The sequence below is a fragment of the Pristis pectinata genome, chromosome 22, assembly GCF_009764475.1.
Source record: "Pristis pectinata isolate sPriPec2 chromosome 22, sPriPec2.1.pri, whole genome shotgun sequence".
NCBI classification, from domain to species: domain Eukaryota; kingdom Metazoa; phylum Chordata; class Chondrichthyes; order Rhinopristiformes; family Pristidae; genus Pristis; species Pristis pectinata.
In genome coordinates this window covers 8,453,116-8,474,119 of record NC_067426.1, presented here as the reverse complement: position 1 = coordinate 8,474,119, position 21,004 = coordinate 8,453,116, and the positions used below count along the sequence as shown (strand labels likewise).

Here is a 21,004-nt window from a genome sequence, read left to right as displayed (position 1 = left end):
TAAGACAAAGCTATGCCCTGATAAGTCCATGCTTTACCAGATCCTATCGCCAAGAATCTTCTCCAATAACTTCTGTACCGCTGATGCAAGGCTCACCAGCCTACAATTTCCTGGTTTGTCTTTACTGCCCTTCTTAAGGCAGAGGAACTCATTGGTTATTCTCCAGTCCTCTGGGACCTTACCTGTAGCTAATGAGGATACAAAGATCTCAGTCAAGGCCCCAGCAATCTCCTCTTGCCTGTCTTGATAACCTGGGATAGATTCCATCAGGCCCTGGGACTTGCCCACCTTTTCATGAAACCCAAAAAGTCCTCCGTTCCCTAGAATATCAGCATTCCCCTCCTCGATCTCACCATCATCCATGTCTTCCTCCTTGGTGAATACCAATGCAAAATATTCATTTAGTACCTCATCCATTTCTTCTGGCTCCAAGCATAAATTCCGTCCTTTGTCCTTCAGCATACCTACCCTCTTTTTAATGTACATATAAAATACATTCACTTGTACTTGGCAAGGACATTTCATGGCCCCTTTTAGCTTTCCTGATTTCCTGTTTAAATTCTCTCCCTGCTTCCTTTATATTCTTCAAAAAGTCCTGTCAAACTTCTGCTTCCTAAGCCCTTCAGACTAAACTTGCAATATCTCGTCATCCAAGGTTCCTGAACCTTTCATCCTTGGCTTTCTTCTTCACGAGAAGATATTGTTCCTGAATTCTGATCAGCTAGCTTTTAAACGACTCCCATATGCCAGATGTGGATTTACCCAATGACAGCTGCTCCCGATCATTTCTCCCTAGCTTCTGCCTAATACCGTTGTGATTAGCCTTCTCTCAACCAAGTCTCTGTAATGGCTACAGTATCATAGTTCCATGTACTAATCCAGCCTCCAAGTTCATCTGTCTTACCCATAATTTTTCTTGCACTGAAATATACTTCAGCCCATCAGCCCCAACATGCTCATTAACCTGGCCCTGCCTGTCCTTCCTTTCGGCCATACTTAACCAAACCTTTACTTTCCCTTTCACTTGCTGACCTACTCCTCTGGTCCCCAGCCCACTGCCAGTCTAATTTAAACCCTCCCGAGCAGCACTAGCAAACCTCCCTACAAGGATATAGGTGCCCCTCCAGTTTAGGTGCCGCCCACCCTTCTTGTACAGTCCCATCTACCTTGGAAGAGAGCCCAGTGCTCCATGTACCTTAAGCCCTGCCCTCTGTACCAGCTCCTTAGCTATACAACTTGACTGCACTACCTTCCTATTTCTTGCTTTGCTAGCATGTGGCCTGGGAGTAATCCTGGGATTACAACCCTAGAGGTCCTAAATTTTAACTTTCTGCCCAACTCCCCAAATTCTCTTTGCAGGGCCTCATTTCTCTTCCTGCCTGTGTGGCTACAACCAATATGGACCATGACCTCTGGCTGCTCACCCTCTCCTTTCAGAATGTTCTGTGCCCACTCAGAGACATCCTTGACCCCGGCACCGGGGAGGCAACATATGACCACAAGTCTTGCTCACAGCCAGACTACTTTTAATACCAGCCCCCAAGCCAAAAAATACATTCCAGTGTTGTATGGTCTGAAGGACCCATTTTTAAATTAGTTATGGAAATAAACACCTCAGAAAAAAAATCTGAAATGCATTTTTTTTTAAATCCAAAATTGAATACACACACTTGTCAGACACATCTCCACCCACTCCCACCCTATCACGTGGGAAGGCAGTTCCAAAAGTGGATGTTAGTCTGTGCACTGCCTCTCAGGAGGTCCTAGAAGCATCAGGGAAAGCCAGCCTTGTATAATTTTGCCCTCCCCTAATCTGCAGTGCTGAGGCCATTTGTGGCTGTCCCTACTTCACCTCTACTGAGATGAGCTACCACAGCAGTTGTGCCCACTGGATAAGCTTGCCAAACTATTCTGCAAGCAGACTGTATTTACAAATATTCCCCTTACTTGGTTTTAGACAAGTTAGATAATAAAATCCTCCTCCAACCTCAGACCAACATTCAGGGTGTACTGGGATACTGGCCCAATAATTAGTTGGGTGCAAAGGGAGATGGCATTATTAAATACTCATGATATAACTAAAATAAGTTCAGAAATCTCAAAATATTTGAATTTCTTTTATTGGCATTTTCAGAAATATCAATGCTTAAAAAATCTTCTTATACATGGGTTGAAAACTATTTCAATAGATCTGTCTTAAATGTAATAAATAGTTAACCAATCATGCTGATGCCTTTTATTGCTTTTAACGTTGTGTGAAATGAGCACTTAAATCCAGATAAACATTCAATAATGCAGTTTATCATTTAAATACTAAAATAGTTTTGAATAAATATGTCAACTCTCACCCATCAGGTCTAAAGTGGCACCATAGACGTGCAGGATGAGCTTGCAGTTATATGAGCACCTTCATTGTGCACGACTGAAGTACTTGGGCCCAAAAAAGTAACATTCCTAGAACCAAAGCTTTGTTTGTTTACCATTTGAAGCATGTGCTGTGAAGAATCAGTCTGAAGATTTCTTTGCTCCCTGGCAAAAACATTTAAAGATCCCGATGAAATTGAAAATGCAGTTACTAACAAAAAAAAAAGGTTCTGTGATTACAATAAAATTTATGTGGGGAGTGAGGGTTGGTAGTGGAAGGTGGAGAGAAAACAAAAGTGCTAGAAGTTATTCCAGTTGGTTTGTGTAACAAAGCTGCAAGCACATCGATAAAGTTTATGGCACCATGATGAGCAACTTATTCTCAAAATCAGAAACATTAGTTTTGCTGAAGTGTGAGTGGGGGTGCAAGTTGAGCACATTGGCAGTGAATTCGATGCAATTGTGTAATGTCTAAAAAAAAGTAGCACAAGAGGAAAGCATTCCATCCAGCATTATCTATTAACCTTCTGGGCTCAGCAAGGATAGGGAGGACAGCATGTTGCAGGAAAGCAATTTATTTTCTGCCTTTGTCCATAAATGAAATCCAGCATTAGGGAATATTAAAAGTATACCACAAGACTAATCCTATTGTGACCATTCAATTCCCTTGTCAATGTGTCTAATTAGAGCATTGAGCAGTATTCCACTGACAATTCGTCCCTGATAGGTCTAATGTGACTGATTTCATGTTGGACATTGTTTCATTTTGGTCTAATTTCATGTTGGACATCATTTTGTTTTTTTAAAAAAAAGCAGCCAACAGAGCACTGTGACTTTCATCTGACTTTTTGAATTCAGGTATAAGAATTGAAAGGACAACGATCTGATTCATTGCACCAATCATCATCTCTCATATCAAATCTTTACTTCCACTTCCTGAACTGGCAGGTGACAAGCATATAAATGCTTTCAGCAATTCTGACCAAACCTGGGTTTTAATTCTGAATATTTGTTTACAGATAATCATTTTAATAGCAAAAGTGGATAAACACTTGGAAATATACAAAGTTATCAGATTTCTTTGAAAAAGCATAGTGGAAATCAACTGAATAAATATGGCAAATAAGCCACAAGTTTCTTTGTTTGCTGCAAGTACCTAGTCTCAAATTTCAAAAAGCCATCCACATGGGTGCCACCTTTGTTACTCAGGGCTCTCGAACTAGGGTATGGATTTGGAGTGCGGGATGGAAACCCACACCCACCAAAGGTCTGAAAGCCTAGGTAACCTGGCAGCACAATTAAACAGGAAATTCTTAAATACAGTGTTAATTCTGACTTTGCAAAATACAAGCCAGGTTGGTTCTCTTCCTTATTTATCTCACGTTTTCTCCAAATACCATCATTCAATGACAACTTTTCCTCTTCAATGTACACTTGGGTAGTGGGAGGTTTGACTACAGTAGGAACATGTAATAGCATACCAATAGTTTTACCATCCCTATTAGGGATGGAAGTGGATTCCCTGCCACTTCCTTCAGTAACTTCCCAATAGTGATCCAAGTCCTCACTAATGAAGCAGTTTTACAAAGGAATGTTTTCTGATCATTCAGATCTAAATATTTCCAGCAGATTGCATGAGATAAAATATGTACTATTATTTAGCCAAAAATTAAGAGCTTTATTTGGTTTTAGACCAACTAAATTCTTGTGACTCAAGCCATAAAAAGTGTGTAATATATAAAGGCTTATTTGTCTACCCTTACACACCATTTTCTAGTTCAGAGTAATTGCATTATATCATGTTCACAGCCTTACTGAGCCACTGTCAAATGTAGCATATGTTTTAAATAATTTCACAAATGCATCATGCACTTACTGTATTACAACTGGCTGTTGCAATACTTCGTCCTTCACTGTAACATACAAATTAGAGCTGTTGAGTACATTGTCACTTTCTTGACATAAGACTTTCTGTAAACTCTACTAAAACTGTAACTTACTCTATCACATTTTGCAACTTTAGATGCATCTTAACCCTAAGGCAGGTATTCTTTTACAATCCAAACCTTGCAACAAATCAAAGTTAAACTTCACAAACAGAAGCTATAGTTCAAAACCAACAAGAGTAAAAATATTCTGAAAATAAACAGCACAAATTCAGTACATCTACAAAAAATCTAGTTTAAGATCAAAATTGGAAATATGACTTATCAGCAACAAACTATCAGATTTCTATTCTAACTGGCTAATGGCTGTCTGTGTGACATGAAGAAAGCAATATCATCCCTTTAACAATGATCAACATCCAGTTAAATAGGGCTTGAAAACTGCTAAACACACACTGGATCCGCATTGTGCTTTCAAGGATTTCAAAGTTGGGGACAGTGGGAGAGAAGTGGTGGAAGGCAGCGGCAGTGGAGGACCAAAACTGAACAAGAAAACTTATTTCAGCTACAGCTTATATGAAGAAGTAACATTTATCTGTAACATTTCCCAAAACATTTACAACTCAGCAGCTGAAGTTTGCATTGGTGCTCTTAATCACAAATTGTGAATGACAGAATTTATTCAACTTTAGTGGTGGGGCAATGAGAAAAGGAGGATATCAAGAATCGAAAGAGTTCATAAGAGCTGCTTTGCACAATTGGATGCAAAATCAAGGATGTCAAACAGAGAAACCACCATTTAAAAAAATTGACGAAACCACAGAACCCCCTCACTAATGAATTTTCCCTGGATATCCCAGTGCTCTGAAGTGCAGTGTATTGGTTGAGAGAATGCAAAATAGACTAGGGAAAATTATTCGTTAAATCGAACATAAATCCCCAATTTATCCATTTAACCACTCCCATCCCTACCATCTTTAGCCCACCACCCACCCCCTGAAAACAAAATGAGGTAAGGAAGGCATTCCTCTGTATTAAGTTTTCCTACAGTCAAGGCACAAATACAAGCTTGCTCCATTTATAACCTTGTTTCCACAACCTGTAATATTGCAGTGCAAAGTGAACAGGAGATGTCCTGATCAACACAGCATTTTTGCTCCAAGTTCTTTATATATTAGTAGCAGGGTCCACAGGGCATATTGAACTGCCCAGGAGTACAGCAGTCCCTTCCAAATAACTGCAGTTTTCCATCAACAGTCCTTGTTTTAAACCTAATGGGAAGACAAAAAGATAAGAGACAAAAACCTATCAAATGCAGTTTAATTTTAATGTTTAACTATGGAGAAAATCCATATTGGGCAATGACATTTTGTTTTGAGTTTCATGAAAATCAACGATTCCTGGAATCACCCGGAAGCCAAAACCTCCATTTTTCTATTCCCTTCCCCCACCATTTTCCCCGAAGTGAAATGATTGCCATTAGACATCCCCCATCAATTGCTTCCTCCATGATGGGAGTTCCTAAAACTAAATTTGTCCTCACAATGCATCAATAAAAACAACACCGTCCTCTTCCTTTACTGGTCCTCTTTCTCCCTTTCCCACTGTGTCCCCACCCCATCAACACTGCTCATCTTCATGCAAGTGACAAACTTTTGCTTTAATCTACTGGCCAATTATTATATGCCATTCCCATAGCAGATGCCTATTCAGTCATGAGAAATATTGCAGCCCCTTGAAAAATTTTCACATGACAATCTGACCATAAATAGGTGAACACTTTCTAATTACACCAGCCAGATTTAATGAGAAAAAGTTCAAATTTTTACTGGCTTAAGAAATAGAGAATGAATGAGAATGGGAGGAACATTTATAAATCTTTTCTTGCATGGAATCAGGAATCTGTCGTATTGTTATTCATGCAAAAGGATTAAATAATGGACCAAACTTTGTGTACATAATTAAGAGACTTACTTGCGTTGGGGGTACTACTTGATGTTTGGAGAACTTGCGTAGATCAGTCTTCCTTCATAAAAATGCTGCTGTCTGGTACAGTAAACTTGCGCTTCAATGCTTCTGATATGAGTACTGAAGGGTCATTCTCTCTCAAAAGCTGAGAGCCTCTTCTGGACCTAAAGCAATACAATTACAGCAATAATTCCAGTAATTAAAACTTGCCTTTCCAATCAAATTTAAGCCTTTATAAAACAAACTTGTTGATGGATATTTATTGTAGCTTTGCAACACATTGCAGGTAGTACAATAATCCCTTTGATACTTATTAGTTGCTGTTACTTTCAACATTAGTTTGTAAGCCAACTCACCAATAACAACAAAAAGGGGGGGACACCAAATAAAAATGCACATGCTGGAAATTTGAAATAAAACCAGAAAATGCTGGACCCATTCAGCAGGTCACATAACTTCTGTGAAATCTCAGATGGTGTCTGACCTGCTGAGTATCTCCAGCATTTTGGTTATATTTTGGACAGTTATGGTATTGGACCTCTTAAGATGCAAACACTCGGATCAGGCAGCACCTGCAGGAACAGAGTTAATGCATCATATTGGTTCTGATTAACACTGTTGCTCTTTCCACACACACTGTTTGACCTGCTAAGTATTTCTACCATTTTCTGCTTTTACTCCAGTTTTCCAGCATCTGTAATGGTTTTCTTTCATACACATCAAGTTGTGTGGGGTTATGGTTTTCTGCCAATAATGCCCATGTTCAGCATTTCTCTTCGGAAATCTTGCTACATAACTGAAAAATTATATAGCTTGTAAAGTCAAAGAAAGTACTGGTGATACAGAAATCTTCTTTGTTACAGAACAGAAAAAGATGGCTTTAGATATAAACAAATGGATCATTTGCAATAAAAATGTTTGCACAATGACACATTCCATGAGATGGACATTACATAGACATTCCATGCACATTGTGCCGAAGCTTTATAAAATCCTACGTCAGATCTCAACAGGTTGCCCTATTTTGGAGGGGATCCAGAGAAGGATTACAAGGATGGTTCCTGGAATGAGTGACTGAAGTTACAAAGAGAGACTGGGACAGTTTTCTTTGAAGAGAAGGCCGAGTGATTTTATTGCACATAAAATGAAGGGTCTGAACAGTGTGGATAGTTGGGGGCTGCTCCATTTGATGGAGGTGTCAAAGACTCAAGGCCATGGGTATAAAATAAGAGGGAAGAGAATTAAAAGTGACATGAGGAAGAAACTAATTTTTTTGAAAAATGCAATGTGGTTGGAATCTAGGGTGCACTGCCTGATGACATGGTGGAGGCTACTTCCATTGTGGCCTTCAAGAGGGAAATGGATAACCAAATGGTGGAGAACTGGTAGAGCACTGGAGTGGAAATGATGCACAGAATGGCCTCCTTCTTTGCTGTAACTATGCTGTGTTTCTAGCAGAGTGGTAGACAAACATTTTCCAAAACAGTCTGACACTTTGGAACATAAACATTCCACAATTTAACACTGTTAGCATGGTTATGTGATTATACACCCATGTTATCTCTACTTCCAACTCACCCTTGTAAGGAGTTTAATTTGACCCTATTCATATCTTTCAGAATATCCATCATATCTGCAAAGCTTGTGGACTTTGATAGACAGGAGGTTTCATCATCTTCGTTTATAGTTATATCCTGCCTTTTATTTTCAAAATCAAGGTCAAAGTTTGATGAGGCAGCCATGGAAAATGATGCAATGCTCATAGATTCAGCTGGATCAGTTTCTGGAATATCATCATTTAGGGTAAATGATGCTAAAGGAGGATATGCAGATTCAAAATCTGGTAAAGAGCAGGCAACGCTTGATGTGTCAGGAGACCCAAGTTCTGGCGTAAAAGGAGCAGATGCTGAAAGACAAAAGGGAAATCTTAGATTCTTTTTTATCCAGCACATGTTAGATGACCATTTTTTCTGAAAAAATAATTTTAAATATCTAAAAAAAACATCAACAGGGAATGTTCAAGACCCTAATGGTTCAGTATCTAGATATGACCAGTTAATAACAATGGGACTAAACCATGTGTTATTCTACATCTCTTAAAACTAAACCCACACACTGAAAAAATCTTTTACCCTCAATCCCTAACTATTTTGGCCTCACTGTTCTGTAACTAACTGCACACATCTGCAATTACTGTTCCACTGCACTAAAAGGCTGTCAATTATAAAAACCCATATTAAATACAGATGCCCCTCACTGGTGCCCAAATTTTCCCTCTGGGAAAACATCACCACTCGAATTCCCCATTCATCACACTTAACCAGCTCCATATCTTCGTGCCTTCTACAATCTTCACCAGCTCCACGGGCTTGTGTCTATTTTTTGTTATTCAATTCGCCCTCCTTACACTAACAATGGTATAAGAATCTTCAGCCACCGTGAAATTCTGAACTTTATCCCAGAACCATCTATTCACCACACACACACATATATATGTATGTAGACAAACATTTGGCCATTTGGGGAGATAGAGGGAGGGAGGGAGGGGGAGAGAGAGGGAGGGAGGGGGAGAGAGTTGGGCACCACCCAACCTTACCCCCCCAACAGTTTGTGGTTTTAATGGAATGATCTGACTCAATTCTTGTGTTATTAACTTTTTCTGGAATGTTGCTTTCAGTGGAGAGACAATATTTTCACTAACTCACCAGCTTCCATTTTACTCTCTGGCACAGCAACTATTTTAGCAATCTGTTCTCGCAAGCGGCTAAGTTCATCTTGAAGTGCAACGGTGTGATTCAGAGCAGTCAGACCCGGCTTCTTCAGACTTTCGTACTTCCTCCCTTCCCTTCGGAAGTTGGGGACTGATGAATTTCTATGCATTATGAGCAGTGGAGTAGGATGCCATTCGTCCCTGTAGGGTCTGGCATCAGCTCTGCAATCCAAACCAGACAGATTTTAAAAAATATCATTCAGAGGCAAGTTTTTAAAATTTAAATTTTTAAAAAAATTTTATTTACTTACAGCGTGGTAACAGGCCCTTCCAGCCCGAGTCCGCGCCGCCCATTTTAAACCCAAATTAACCTACCCATACGTCTTTGCAATGTGGGAGGAAACTGGAGCACCCGGAGGAAACCCACAAACTCCTTACAGACAGTGACAGGAATCGAACCCCAATTGCTGGCACTGTAATAGCATTGCGCTAACTGCTACGCTACCGTCTTAAAATAAAAACATAGTTCAAGAGTCATCTGTTAAAACTACAGATCTAAAAACTATCAGTGCCAAGTGGTTTTGTCCTATTAAAATGGCAATATGAACCTTTGCACCATATTATGGATAAACTGTTGTTTCCAGTCATAGGAAAAAGATTTTTAATAGTTAAGACACTTAAAAGTCCAAGAAAGGGTTCAGAATGAATTATTAACAGTGTCTTCTGTGTGAAAATATGTAAAATCCATTAACAGAGAGGAAATGTAAAATATTTTCAATATCCATCAACATCACATTCTATCCATTATTCTATTCACTCATTAATAACAGTTAAACCAGAAAGTGCACTCATTTGGGAAAATACTGCAGTAGAATACAATTTAGTACTAAACTAGATGTTAATATCAGTTAACTACTTCATGACAACTGGGAGAAGTGACCCATGCAAGTAGAGGAGTTGGGTGATGGTTAGTAATGCGATAAGCTATTGTGAAGACAGGAACATGGAAGAATGAGTTTCTAAAACAGCCTGAAGAATTTAAATTCAAAGCTCCTTTATGTGGAGCTCCTGTTCACAAACAGCCTGATGGACAGGCGGACGTCCTTTAGGCAGAAAGCCTATTTCAGCGGAGTAGCCTCCTAGTCCCTTATCGACTTTGGAGTGAGAGTGGTAGTGGGGCAAAGAGGGAAAAGAATCAAAAAGTGATCAATGGTGAGACCACATCTACAGTTTTGGTCTTCTTATTTAAGGAAGGATGTTAATAATCTGGAAGCACTTCAGAGAAGATTTAATGTATTAATATCTGAAATGAGCTATTATGTCTTATGAGAAAACACTAGTCAGGTTAGGCTTGTATCCACTGTAGAAGAGTGAGAGGAGACTTGATGGAAACATAAAAGACCCTAAAGAATCTTGACAGGGAGGATGTGGATGGGATGTTAAGTCTTGTGGAAGAATCTAGAACTAGGAGTCACTGTTTAAAAATAAGGGGTTACCCATTTAAGACAGATGAGATGATATTTTATTCCTCCAAAGGTGCAAGGCTTTGGAACTCTGCTCTTGTGCCGCACCAGGCAAGATTCCTCTCAGCAGTTCTCAGCAGCTACTGCAGGGAGGATCTCACAAAGCAAGGTTTATTTTTGAATCAGCGGCACTCTGATGCTGTTTGTCAGCAATCACAAAATCGTGGGCCATTGCATCTGACAGATAACTCTGGAGACACCATTGCTGTTCCCAAGTTCCCAGCATTATTATGAGGGTCATCTTTAACCTGACATTCAAATGATGTTTCCTCTATGAGGTGTCTAGAATCAGGGGTCACAATCTTAAAGTTAGGGATGGCCATGCAGACAAATGAGACGAGGATGCTGAACCTTTGGGCTTCTTTACCAAGAAGACTGTAGAGTTGGAGACAGATCAATAGGATTTTTAAACACAGGGCTAGCAATGCCAAGGTAAAAGATCAATGATCTTATTGAAAGGCCTGCTCCTACTTCAATTTATTTTCTCATCTGCAAACTGCACTGCAGTAACTCACCTAGGCTACTCCAGACAGAAAACTTCCCAAATCCATGACCTTGCCTTCAAGAGGACAAGGCCAGCAGGACCATGCGACCTCCACCACCAGCAGGTTCCCCTTTCAAGTTGTGCACCATCCAGATTTGGAAATATTTTGGTCTTACCTTATTATCACTGGGTCTAAGTCCTGTAACTCCCTATCCAGTATCTTCACAGAAAGGACTGCAGTGTTTCAAGAAGGTTGTTCACCACTATCTTTATTGCTTATAGGAATAAGCAATAAAGCCTAGTCAAGTGATACCCACATCTAGAAATTAAAAATTCAGTTCAAGACCGGTCCAGGATTTTTTTTTAAAGTCAGGGCCGCCCATACTGAGCTATCAACTTTTTATTTAAGTAGAACATTCTGACCAATACAGGGATATTGACAGCCCTCAAGTTGTCTGGAGAGAAGAGAGGATGGGGGTAGATCAATTAACATGGAAATGGAGAAAAACATCCTTGGAACAGAAGTAGATCTGTAAAAGCAATCATTTTAATGGATTCAGTCATTCTTACCAGTGTCCAGAGGCCGGGGAACCTTGCCACCCAGTCAAAAATAGAAATGACAGTCTGAGGCCAGACTGACTCATTTTAATACTTGAGTGAGCAACACTTTTCTCTCAACAGATTAGCTGCCCATTCCAAACCCCATCTTTGTTAAAAGTAGAATTAACTGGGTTCTGTTCCCATTCCTAATTTCTTGGCAACATAACCTCACAGACAACCCCAATCCACCAGTGTTTGGAAATTCAGATTCAGTCCCATAGGTGAATACCTCATCCTGGTAAAAGCTTCCCCTTCATCTGCAGCTATCCATGCAATGTCTGCCAGAGTCGGCACTGCTGGTTTATCTCCATGGACAGAACTTAAAGACTCAGCTGCAGTGAGCCCAGGAACAAGCTGAGGAAACAACAAAAAAAAAAATTGCATTAATGGAAAGGGAAAAAAAAAGATTTATTAATAGAAATAGAAACATTTGGCTGGACTAAATGAGTCAAAATAAATGGAATGAACTTTTCTCTGTTTTAAAAGAAGTTATAGATATGGGCCATCTTATCATATATTTTAAATTTTAAAAAAGCTAGTTAATAATTGCCCCAATAGAGAGTGAAGACAAGATATGTGAAGGACAATTTAAATTACTAAAGGCTCAAAATGCTTGAAACGAATGAATCAAAAGCTAGGAACTTAATTAGCACAGTGTTATTTTCTGTCTTTCATTCCATTCTGCAGCCACCTTACCCTTGCAGGCACTGTGACATTCAATTATAGTATGTTAATATTACATTTCTCAAAGAGACGGCACAGCGATTTAGCAAGAGGTGCTGCTGCTTCACAACTTCAGTAACCCGGGTTCAGTCCTAACCTCTGGTGCTGTCAGTGGGCAATATTCACTCTCCTTTTGTGAGTAAGTGGGGTTTCCTGTGTGTGCTCTAGTTTCCTCCCACACTGCACAACAAAGATGTGCAGCTTGTTGGTTAATTGGTTACTGTAAACTTACCCCTAGTGTAGGTGGGTGGGGAATTGATGAGCACGAGAGAAGAGAATAGAGTGCAAGTAGGGGAAAAGAGATTTCTAGGATTTCTCAGATTCAGCAAGGTCTCGATGGGCTAAATGGCATCCTTCAATAATTGTAAGAAAATGTGAATGAAAACACAAAGTTTATGTTTACTGGGTAAAAACAAAATTATGGTACTGTAACTTCAAAAATCATTAGGTTTAAAATGATCTTTAGATATTGTAAAGTCTTTCCCATTCCAAACAATATTTGAGTGTGTGCACATACTTAAATTCTATCACTTTAAGGCTTTTTCTTTCATAAATTCTGTGGCAACCAACTGAAGGTTCCCAGCACTCCCATACATTTTATTTTATCACCTTCATTTATTCTTCATTCAGACAAGATTGTCAGGATGAGAAAAGCTGATGACCGTTTTGCAACACTAAGTCCATTTTGCATGTCACAACCTACCAGGATGTGGAATGTCAGAATAACCCAAATAGCTCTTTTTTTTTTAAAAACCACCCAACTTAAACATACTGGGCCAAGTGGCCTCCTTCCACTGTAAATATTTAAAATTTCAACCATTTTACAATTCTGTATGTTTGATGTTTCATCAAAAACAACATGCATAAACTTGGATTATCAAAAATCATATCTGCATTCATGGGAGATTAATTTGCTTTTGGCCAACAGTACTAGTAATGTATTTCCCTCCAGAGTCTTCCACACATAGTATTGTGAAATTCACACAGATAGTTTCTGTTGGTCAAATATTAAGAATGTAAGAATAACCTCATTTTCCCAAGCCATGGGAATCTAGGCAGGGATTTGCAAGCACCGAAGCATTGAGTTTATTCCCTTTCCTAACATACGCATTACAGTACTGCTGTAGTTTTCCCAGTTCCGACCTCAGTTGTTGAAAATGAGTTCTCACAAATTAAGTGCAAAAAGCAAGGTTTGTAGGTAAATAATTAAATAAGCACTCAGTGATTTTATGAACAAGTGAATCATAGCAGTAAAACCATCTTAAAACACTTCTCCTTTGGAAGGAAGCAAGGTGCAAATAATTAACAAAATTTAAGTCAAAGGGAGCTCCATTACCTAAAAGGTTTTAATACAAAAGGCATCACCATCCTTGGAGCTGTACTCAAAAAAGGTCAAGTCAATAAAGAAACCATCCTAACATGTGTTTTATGGACACTAAAAGGCATATAAAGCTTCCACAACAATGATCAGAGATATATTGCCAATCGTGCTAATAAAGGCAAAAAGAGAATTGTATTAACATATGCTTGCAACACCTTTTATAAATGCAAATGAAAGCCATGATATTTGCTTTCAATTATTAATAAAATGTATTTAACCTGAATGCAGAGCCAGGAGAGACCATCCCAATCAGAAGCTAAAAATTTGAGTGACTGCCCATTACCCCATCCCACTTATTCTTCCATTCAACCATTTTGCTTATCAGATCAACAAATTGCCTTCAAATGTATAATCTTGAACTTAAGCAAACAGTTCCTTCAGCAAGACTTCAAATCTCTAATGGAAGTCCATTTAATTAACATCCCTGGACATTATCCTCTGCACAACTTCATCACTTCAGTCATCTCTTCAAAATAATTCTGTCAGGTTTGTCAGACATACCTGCTTTTACAAATCCATCATGCATCTAATTAAATGTTTTTTTTTGGAAACACAAAAGCTGTTGATCCTGAAACTCCATCCTGAATGTCAGACATTGATTGTTGTTGGATAAGTGGTCCATTATTCCTGGTTTTCCTCTTCCTCCACCGCAAACATTAATGCAAAGTAATCATTTGACATATTCTGGATATTTTCTTATTTACGGTATGACTATTATCAGTTTTTAAAGAGGAGTCCATATTGTTCCTGTCCATCTCCTTTCACTTGGTATAATTGTAAACATTAATATCCCTTTCAAGTTTCTACTTAGAGACCTTTTTGTAGCCCTGGATATTTTTAATCACCATTCACTTCTTTACTGTGGCCAGGATTTACACTACTTTTGTCTTTCTGTATGTTTTGATTTTGCTTTTGATCATCCATGCTTGTTTTTTTTTTGATGACCGCTGTACTTGTCCTTAGGGTGTATAATCCAGTTCAACATCAAGGTAAATTCTTTGATCACCCCCCACCACTCCACTGTGCTTTTAACTCATTTGCAGATTTTACCACTTTACTATGCACGGCTTCCATTTCATTGAAGCCAACCTTAAATCGAAAATCAGCCATTTTACAATTCTCCCTCGAGTATTCTGTCATCTCATTATCCCACTTACTAAATCTGGCTCATTAGAGAATCCAAAATGATCTACCCATTTGCTAGCTGTAGGACATAAAACTATCATGTGCATGCAAGAAATTTCCTACCTTTGAGACACAAGCTTGTCAGAAACTATCCACAGTTGTACACTTTAACAATACATTTTTTAGTCATGTATGAATGGAAAGTTTACTATGTTTGACTACTTTTCCCAAAACAACCAAATGAGAAAATAAGCCAGGTGCAGATTTACTACAAGCTGATAATTTTCAGCATGGCAGACCTTTAAAGTGCTCATAGGGGCTCTTCCCTGGGAAATCACCATTCTAACACAAAACAAACCAAATGTCAGCTATCCAAAGAGAACACATAACATTTGACAATTCTGTCATTTATATAGCACAGTGCAACAAGTCACAAAATCTGTACCCAAAGAATTCAATATACTCAGACACAGACATATAGAGATATCATAATTTTGCTAGTTTAATGTGGTTTCATATAATTCACTGTCCTACTATGGTCAACTATGTGCTATGAAGCTTTACACAAACTTGTTTAATAACAGAAAATGACCAACTTAACCACCGTTTTTCCAGTTCCTTAAAGGACCAATATGCAAAATATAAAGTGCCTTGTCAAATGAAGTAGCAACATAAAAAGCTTCTGCATTTTAATCCAACTATTGACATTTCAAACTGTACACCAATAATAAATGTATTCCCAGACACAAGCATGTACAAGTTTTCTATTTAAATAGCATTACCTGAAAACAAACTCTGGGACATGGCTTCAAAGGGAGGTTTGATCCAATCATTCGAACAACACTGCGGGAAGATCCATAAGGTTTATTTTGCCATATTGGAATCATCTGTAAAATAAATATTGCCACAACACTTCTTAGAACAATGGGAAAATCCCCTAGAGTTGTTTGCACAAAACAAATGCTTAGATGCAAGCTAGTGAACTTTAAATATGACAAGTACACATCTGGTACGGAGCAAACAGTATGCAACTCATAACTAGCAAGCAACAATACAAATGATGTTTCAAAGGATGGCAAAAACCTGAAAATTCACCTCACCAGATCCTCCTCACTAACAAGCAATAAAGCAAAAAAATCCTTCAAGAGTTAACAAAGCAACTCCTTCCTTCATTTGCAAAATGAATTAAATTGATGTTTAGGTCTGCACCATGTATCCATAAAATATGGATCAAAACATATTGCTAAAACAATGGCTCAGTTGAACAGACATTACCAAGTATATAGCTGTGACACAGGGAATGACAGGCCCCTACATTTGATCCCTTGACACATTGAGTTGGCCTGTCTCAAATGTAGCACAATAGTCTTCATTTTTTCAATAATTCTCACTAAATTCTTGGACATCAAAGACAGAACAGGGCTCTAGTGTCTTGTGCAGCACACCCTTCTCAGTAGTTTAGAACAAATCAACTTTCTGCCTGCACTCAAACAGGAAGGATTGTAACTTGCGGGAAAAAAAAGGAAGAAACTCAAACCATGAGGAATACCACACCAGCATGAATTATAGAAGGAAAAAAAAGTGGAAATAAAAGAAAGCCTTTAAATTTTTTGAGCAGATTTCTCCACAATAGCAACAAGTAGGCTAGCCTGCATGCAGTTCTATCAATGAAGTGTAAAAGGATTATTAAAATTTTAAAGCAATACAACTGTAATTGTGCAGACGGAAATCAGGAATAGAGAATTATACAATGAGGAAGCATTTAACACAAGTGAAGAAAGCAGCTCAGTTTTGTATTTAATTTTTTTTTTCAGGATCTGGATGCTGGCAATGTCAGCCTTTATTCCTCATTCCTAAAAACCCTCAAGAGGATGAGGGTGAGTGGATGTTGAAGTCCGTCCAGTGAATAAACTTCCAAAGTGCTGTCAGGAGATCCAGGATTTAGACCAAGCGTCAATGAGGAAATGGTAATACATTTCCCAGAGGAGTAGTGTGTGACTTGGAGGATAATTTGTAGATTGCTGTACCGTCCCACGTGCTTGAAGCCCTTGCACTTCTTGGTAGTAGAAACGCCAAGTGTTTTGGGAGATGGTATCAGAATTGCTCAGGTGAGTAAATGGAGTACATTTTGTATATGGTATACACTTCAGCCAGTGGTTGACAGAATGAGTGTTTAACATGGTGGATAGGAGCCAATCAAGCAGGCTGTTTGAGTTTCTCAGGTATCATTGCAGTTGTACAGAGGTTAATGACCAGTATCCCATCACACTCTTATTTTGTGCCCTGTATATGTTGGAAAGGCTTTGAGGTGCTGTTCACCACAGGATATCCAGCAGTACAGTTGAGGGACTAATCAATGGTGACCCACCCTCAGAATATTGATAGTGGTGGGCGGTGGGAAAGAGACTGAATGGCAAGGGTCGGTGGATAACCTCTGTTTTATTGCGGTAGCCATTGGCTGCCATTTTTATGGCTTGAAAGTTATTTTCCACTTATCAGTTCATTCCTGATGCAAGTCTCAGTGTGCACCCACCTGATTTGCAGAGGAGTTGCAAAATGGAATTGAACATCGTTCACTGATAACTGCACATCCCCATTCTGACCTTATAAAGGAAGAAAGGTCATTGATGAAGCAATGGATGATGGTAGGGCCTAGGACAATACCCAAGAACTCCAGCAGTAATGTCTCGTCACTGGGATCATTGATGTCCAACAACTACAACCACCTTCCTTTCCATGAAGCAGGACTCCAAGTGTTTTCTCCTTGATGCCCAATAATTTCCATTTTACCAAGGCTGTTTGATGTCACACACAGTCAAGTGCTGCTTTAATATCAAGGCAGCCATTCACAGCTCAACTCTGGAATTTAACTCTTTCGTCCATGAAGGTCTGGAGTTGAGTGCTACTGACAAAATCAAAAATGGGTATTTATGAGTAGGTTATTGGTGCACAAATGCCACTTAACAGTACAGTTGATGATAATTTCCATCACTTTGCTGATGATCAAGAGTAGACTGGTTGGGTGGCAATTAGTTCAATTCATTTATTCTGTTTTCTGCCTCATCATATTGGGTTCGCAATTTTCCATATTGCTGAGTACTCGCCAGTGTCGTAACTATAATAGCAGTTTAGCTAGAAGTACAGCTAGTTCCAGAATTCAATTTCTTCATATTATGTGGAACAAATATAATTGACCAAAGACTGGCTTCTGTGAAGATGAAAACCTCTGGAGAAAACCAAGATGGATCATCCACTCTGTACTTCGGGCTGAATGTGATTGCAAATGCTTCATCCCTGTCTTCAGCACTCACGTGCTAGATCCGATCGTTGTTGTAGAAGGGGGTGTTTTTAATGCTACCTTCTCCATTAGCTGTTCAATTGGCCACATCATGCACAACCAGATGTGGCAGAATTACAGAACTTTAATTTGACTTGTTGGTTGTGAGAAGGTTTAGTTGTCTCCTACATACTGTTTGGCAATGCACGTAGACTCGTGTTGCAGCTAACTTTTAGGTTCCAATGAAGGGTCTTTGACCTGAAATGTTACCTGTGTTATTCTCTCCACACTTGCTGCCTGACCTGCTGTGCAGCTCCAGCATTTTCTGTTCTTATTTCATTTCTATGTACATCTGGCAGGCTCCAGAGCTGATCTCTTTACTTGATGGTAATAGTAGAGCGAGGGATGTGTTATTTCTGCTGCTGACATTCCATAGCACCTCATTGATGCAGAGTTTTGAGCCACCAGATTTGCTCTTATCCCATATAGTATGATTGTAGTGGCACACAACATGGTGGAGGGTGGCTTCAACATGAAGATAGGGCTTTATGTCCAAAAGGTCTGATGTGGTCATTTCTAACAACAGTGGGACAGATGTACCTTGGGATTGTGATGGAAAAGTCTGGTATGTTATCTGCAAGGCATGATTCTGCAACTACAACTGTGTCAGAATTTCCTTGACTGGTACAGCTCTCCTAATTGAGGCACCTGTCCTTAGAAGTAGAATCAAAATAACGAACCCTGGGACTTGAGTGAGAAAACTATGGAAGTTTATTTTTATTTAATGATTCATTGGTTTTTGTTTCAATATCAAGGATTGAGCATTTGCTCAAAATATATACAAAATATCAATGCTGTAAAATATCTGCATAGATGTACATTCAAAATTGTATACTCAAACTGAAGGGTACCAGAACCAAGGATTAAAATATATGCACTCAGCAGCTCATTTATTAACAGTACACATTTTAACTGTTACACTCCTCCTTTAATTGAAAATTTGAGAACCTTTAAAGAATCATGCCAAGTTGAACACTTAGCTATAACCACAAAGCAAAAAAACTACAGCTGTGGGAAATACTCAAGTCAGATAGCATCCATGGAGAGAGAGACAGACAGACAGAGTCTACCTTTCAGACTGATGACCCTCTAACAGATCTGTTTGTTTCTCCACAGATGTTGCCTAACCTGTGAACAATTCCAACACTTTCCACTTTCATGACCACTTATTTAAAAAAAACTCAAACAGTCCAAGAACATGTGTTTGCATGGATATCCACTGTTATTTTAAATAATGAAAATTAAACATACAAAAAACTGCAAAGACCTGTAGGTTACAGGAGGAAGGAAGTAAAGATTCAGGATTTGTATTGCAGTCTAGAAAAAGAATAGACAATAATAGATCAGGAAAGACAAACAATAAGATCATTGCAGGCACAAGGAAAATTACCACAACCAAGGGATGATGCACTGGTTATAAAAATGAAATGAACATAACAAAGGTCACACTATGAGATTAATGAGGATGAAGCTATCAGAATGATCCCATAGCAAGGTGGTTTAATATCAGTTTATTTGTGTGTCTAGTACATTTAATAATTTGAAATGGAACAGAAATAAAGAAATATTTGTACAGACTGCCTTGTACAAGGTGAAAATCAAAAATTCTCTATTTCAAAATGTTCGCATTCAAGAATTAATATTTTCCCCTACAAACATTAGAGTCACCAGTTTTGAACAGGAACTATGACCACTGACTTCTACCATAGTTTGCGTACAAAATCATTTTTGTTTTGGTAAAATTTGAACAGCTATGTATGCTATTATTTCAATTAATTGCAAACATTTTTAAATGTCAACTGTGACGGTTTGTAAAATGTTGCCTGTTCTCCAATTTATTTACTTCCTAGATTTAAAAAAATTACATTTTGAACAGTCTGACATGGACAATGTTATAATTGCATTGTGACAGTGCCATCAACTGTGCCCTAGCAATCATGTCTCATAAACTGGACAATGTAGTCAGAGTTATACCAAATATTTGCTGGCTTCACCCTGTTGGTATTTGGTGAGCCTGGAGATTTGGGGAAAGCTATTTAATCCATGGCCAAAACAGATCAAGGTCAGCCAACACCAACAACTTCTGACAGCTTGTACAAAAGATCGTACATCCTTACTAAAGGCCCACCGAATTTTACTTTATGACAATAAAAGATGAATCACTATCCAAACTGTAAATGTGAGTCAAGTCACTAGTTCATAAAGTTTTTTGTTTACATATTAATTATTAAGCAGAAGTGAAAAAAATCATTCATCCCATTTTAGTACGACAGCGCAGCTAAATTAAACAATAGTGTTTGCATTCCGCTGTGGCCTCGGGCCTGAAACTCTAGATCAGTGCTGAGATAGTCATTGCATATTAAAGTTTTTAAATGTACCTTGCCAACAAGGAATTGGCCCTTGTGCGTTAAGGACACCAACACATTCGGGTTGTCGAACTAAACCGTCCCCGAAGCTTCAGGTCCGACTAGGCCGCTTGGTGTGGAAGACTGGCATGTCGTTTCCATGGGCTTTTTAACAACCCCGTCTCCTATTGGTCCCTCGATGAGGTTCTCGATTGCCCGCAGCCAATGGGGGTATCCGGGATGGACGATGATGGGAGCTAATGCTGCCGGAGCGGGAGCAGGAGGAAGAACAAAGATGTCGGCCTGTAGTTGTAAAGGGTCCCCTGATCTGAGTCGGTTTTGTCTTCTGCAGGGTTTCCCTACAGTGCATGGGACTATTACACAATCTGTCTCTCAAATGCCCACCTATGGCTATTTCCCTTCCCACTTCTGTACCTCAGTAATTATCTTCTTTGTTATATTTGTTATTAATTGGTTATTTACTGTCGTTTGCCCACCGACTGTCAATCGTGAAGCTTTGGGCTGGGCGGTACAGGGAGTGACGTTTCATTAAGTGAA

General features: G+C 38.9%; 1 protein-coding gene across 1 annotated transcript; it reads right to left on the bottom strand.

Moving 5' to 3' along the window:
• Positions 1-2,099: 2,099 nt before the first annotated feature.
• Positions 2,100-20,840, bottom strand: mtfr1l (mitochondrial fission regulator 1-like). The gene is made up of 7 exons (XM_052036087.1): positions 20,480-20,840; positions 15,547-15,651; positions 11,765-11,889; positions 8,924-9,150; positions 7,797-8,124; positions 6,225-6,382; positions 2,100-5,521 (listed from the first exon to the last, which is right to left on the bottom strand). The coding sequence occupies exons 2-6, from the start codon at positions 15,649-15,651 to the stop codon at positions 6,268-6,270; spliced, it is 900 nt and encodes a 299-aa protein (XP_051892047.1). The 5' UTR covers positions 20,480-20,840; the 3' UTR covers positions 2,100-5,521; positions 6,225-6,267.
• Positions 20,841-21,004: the final 164 nt, after the last annotated feature.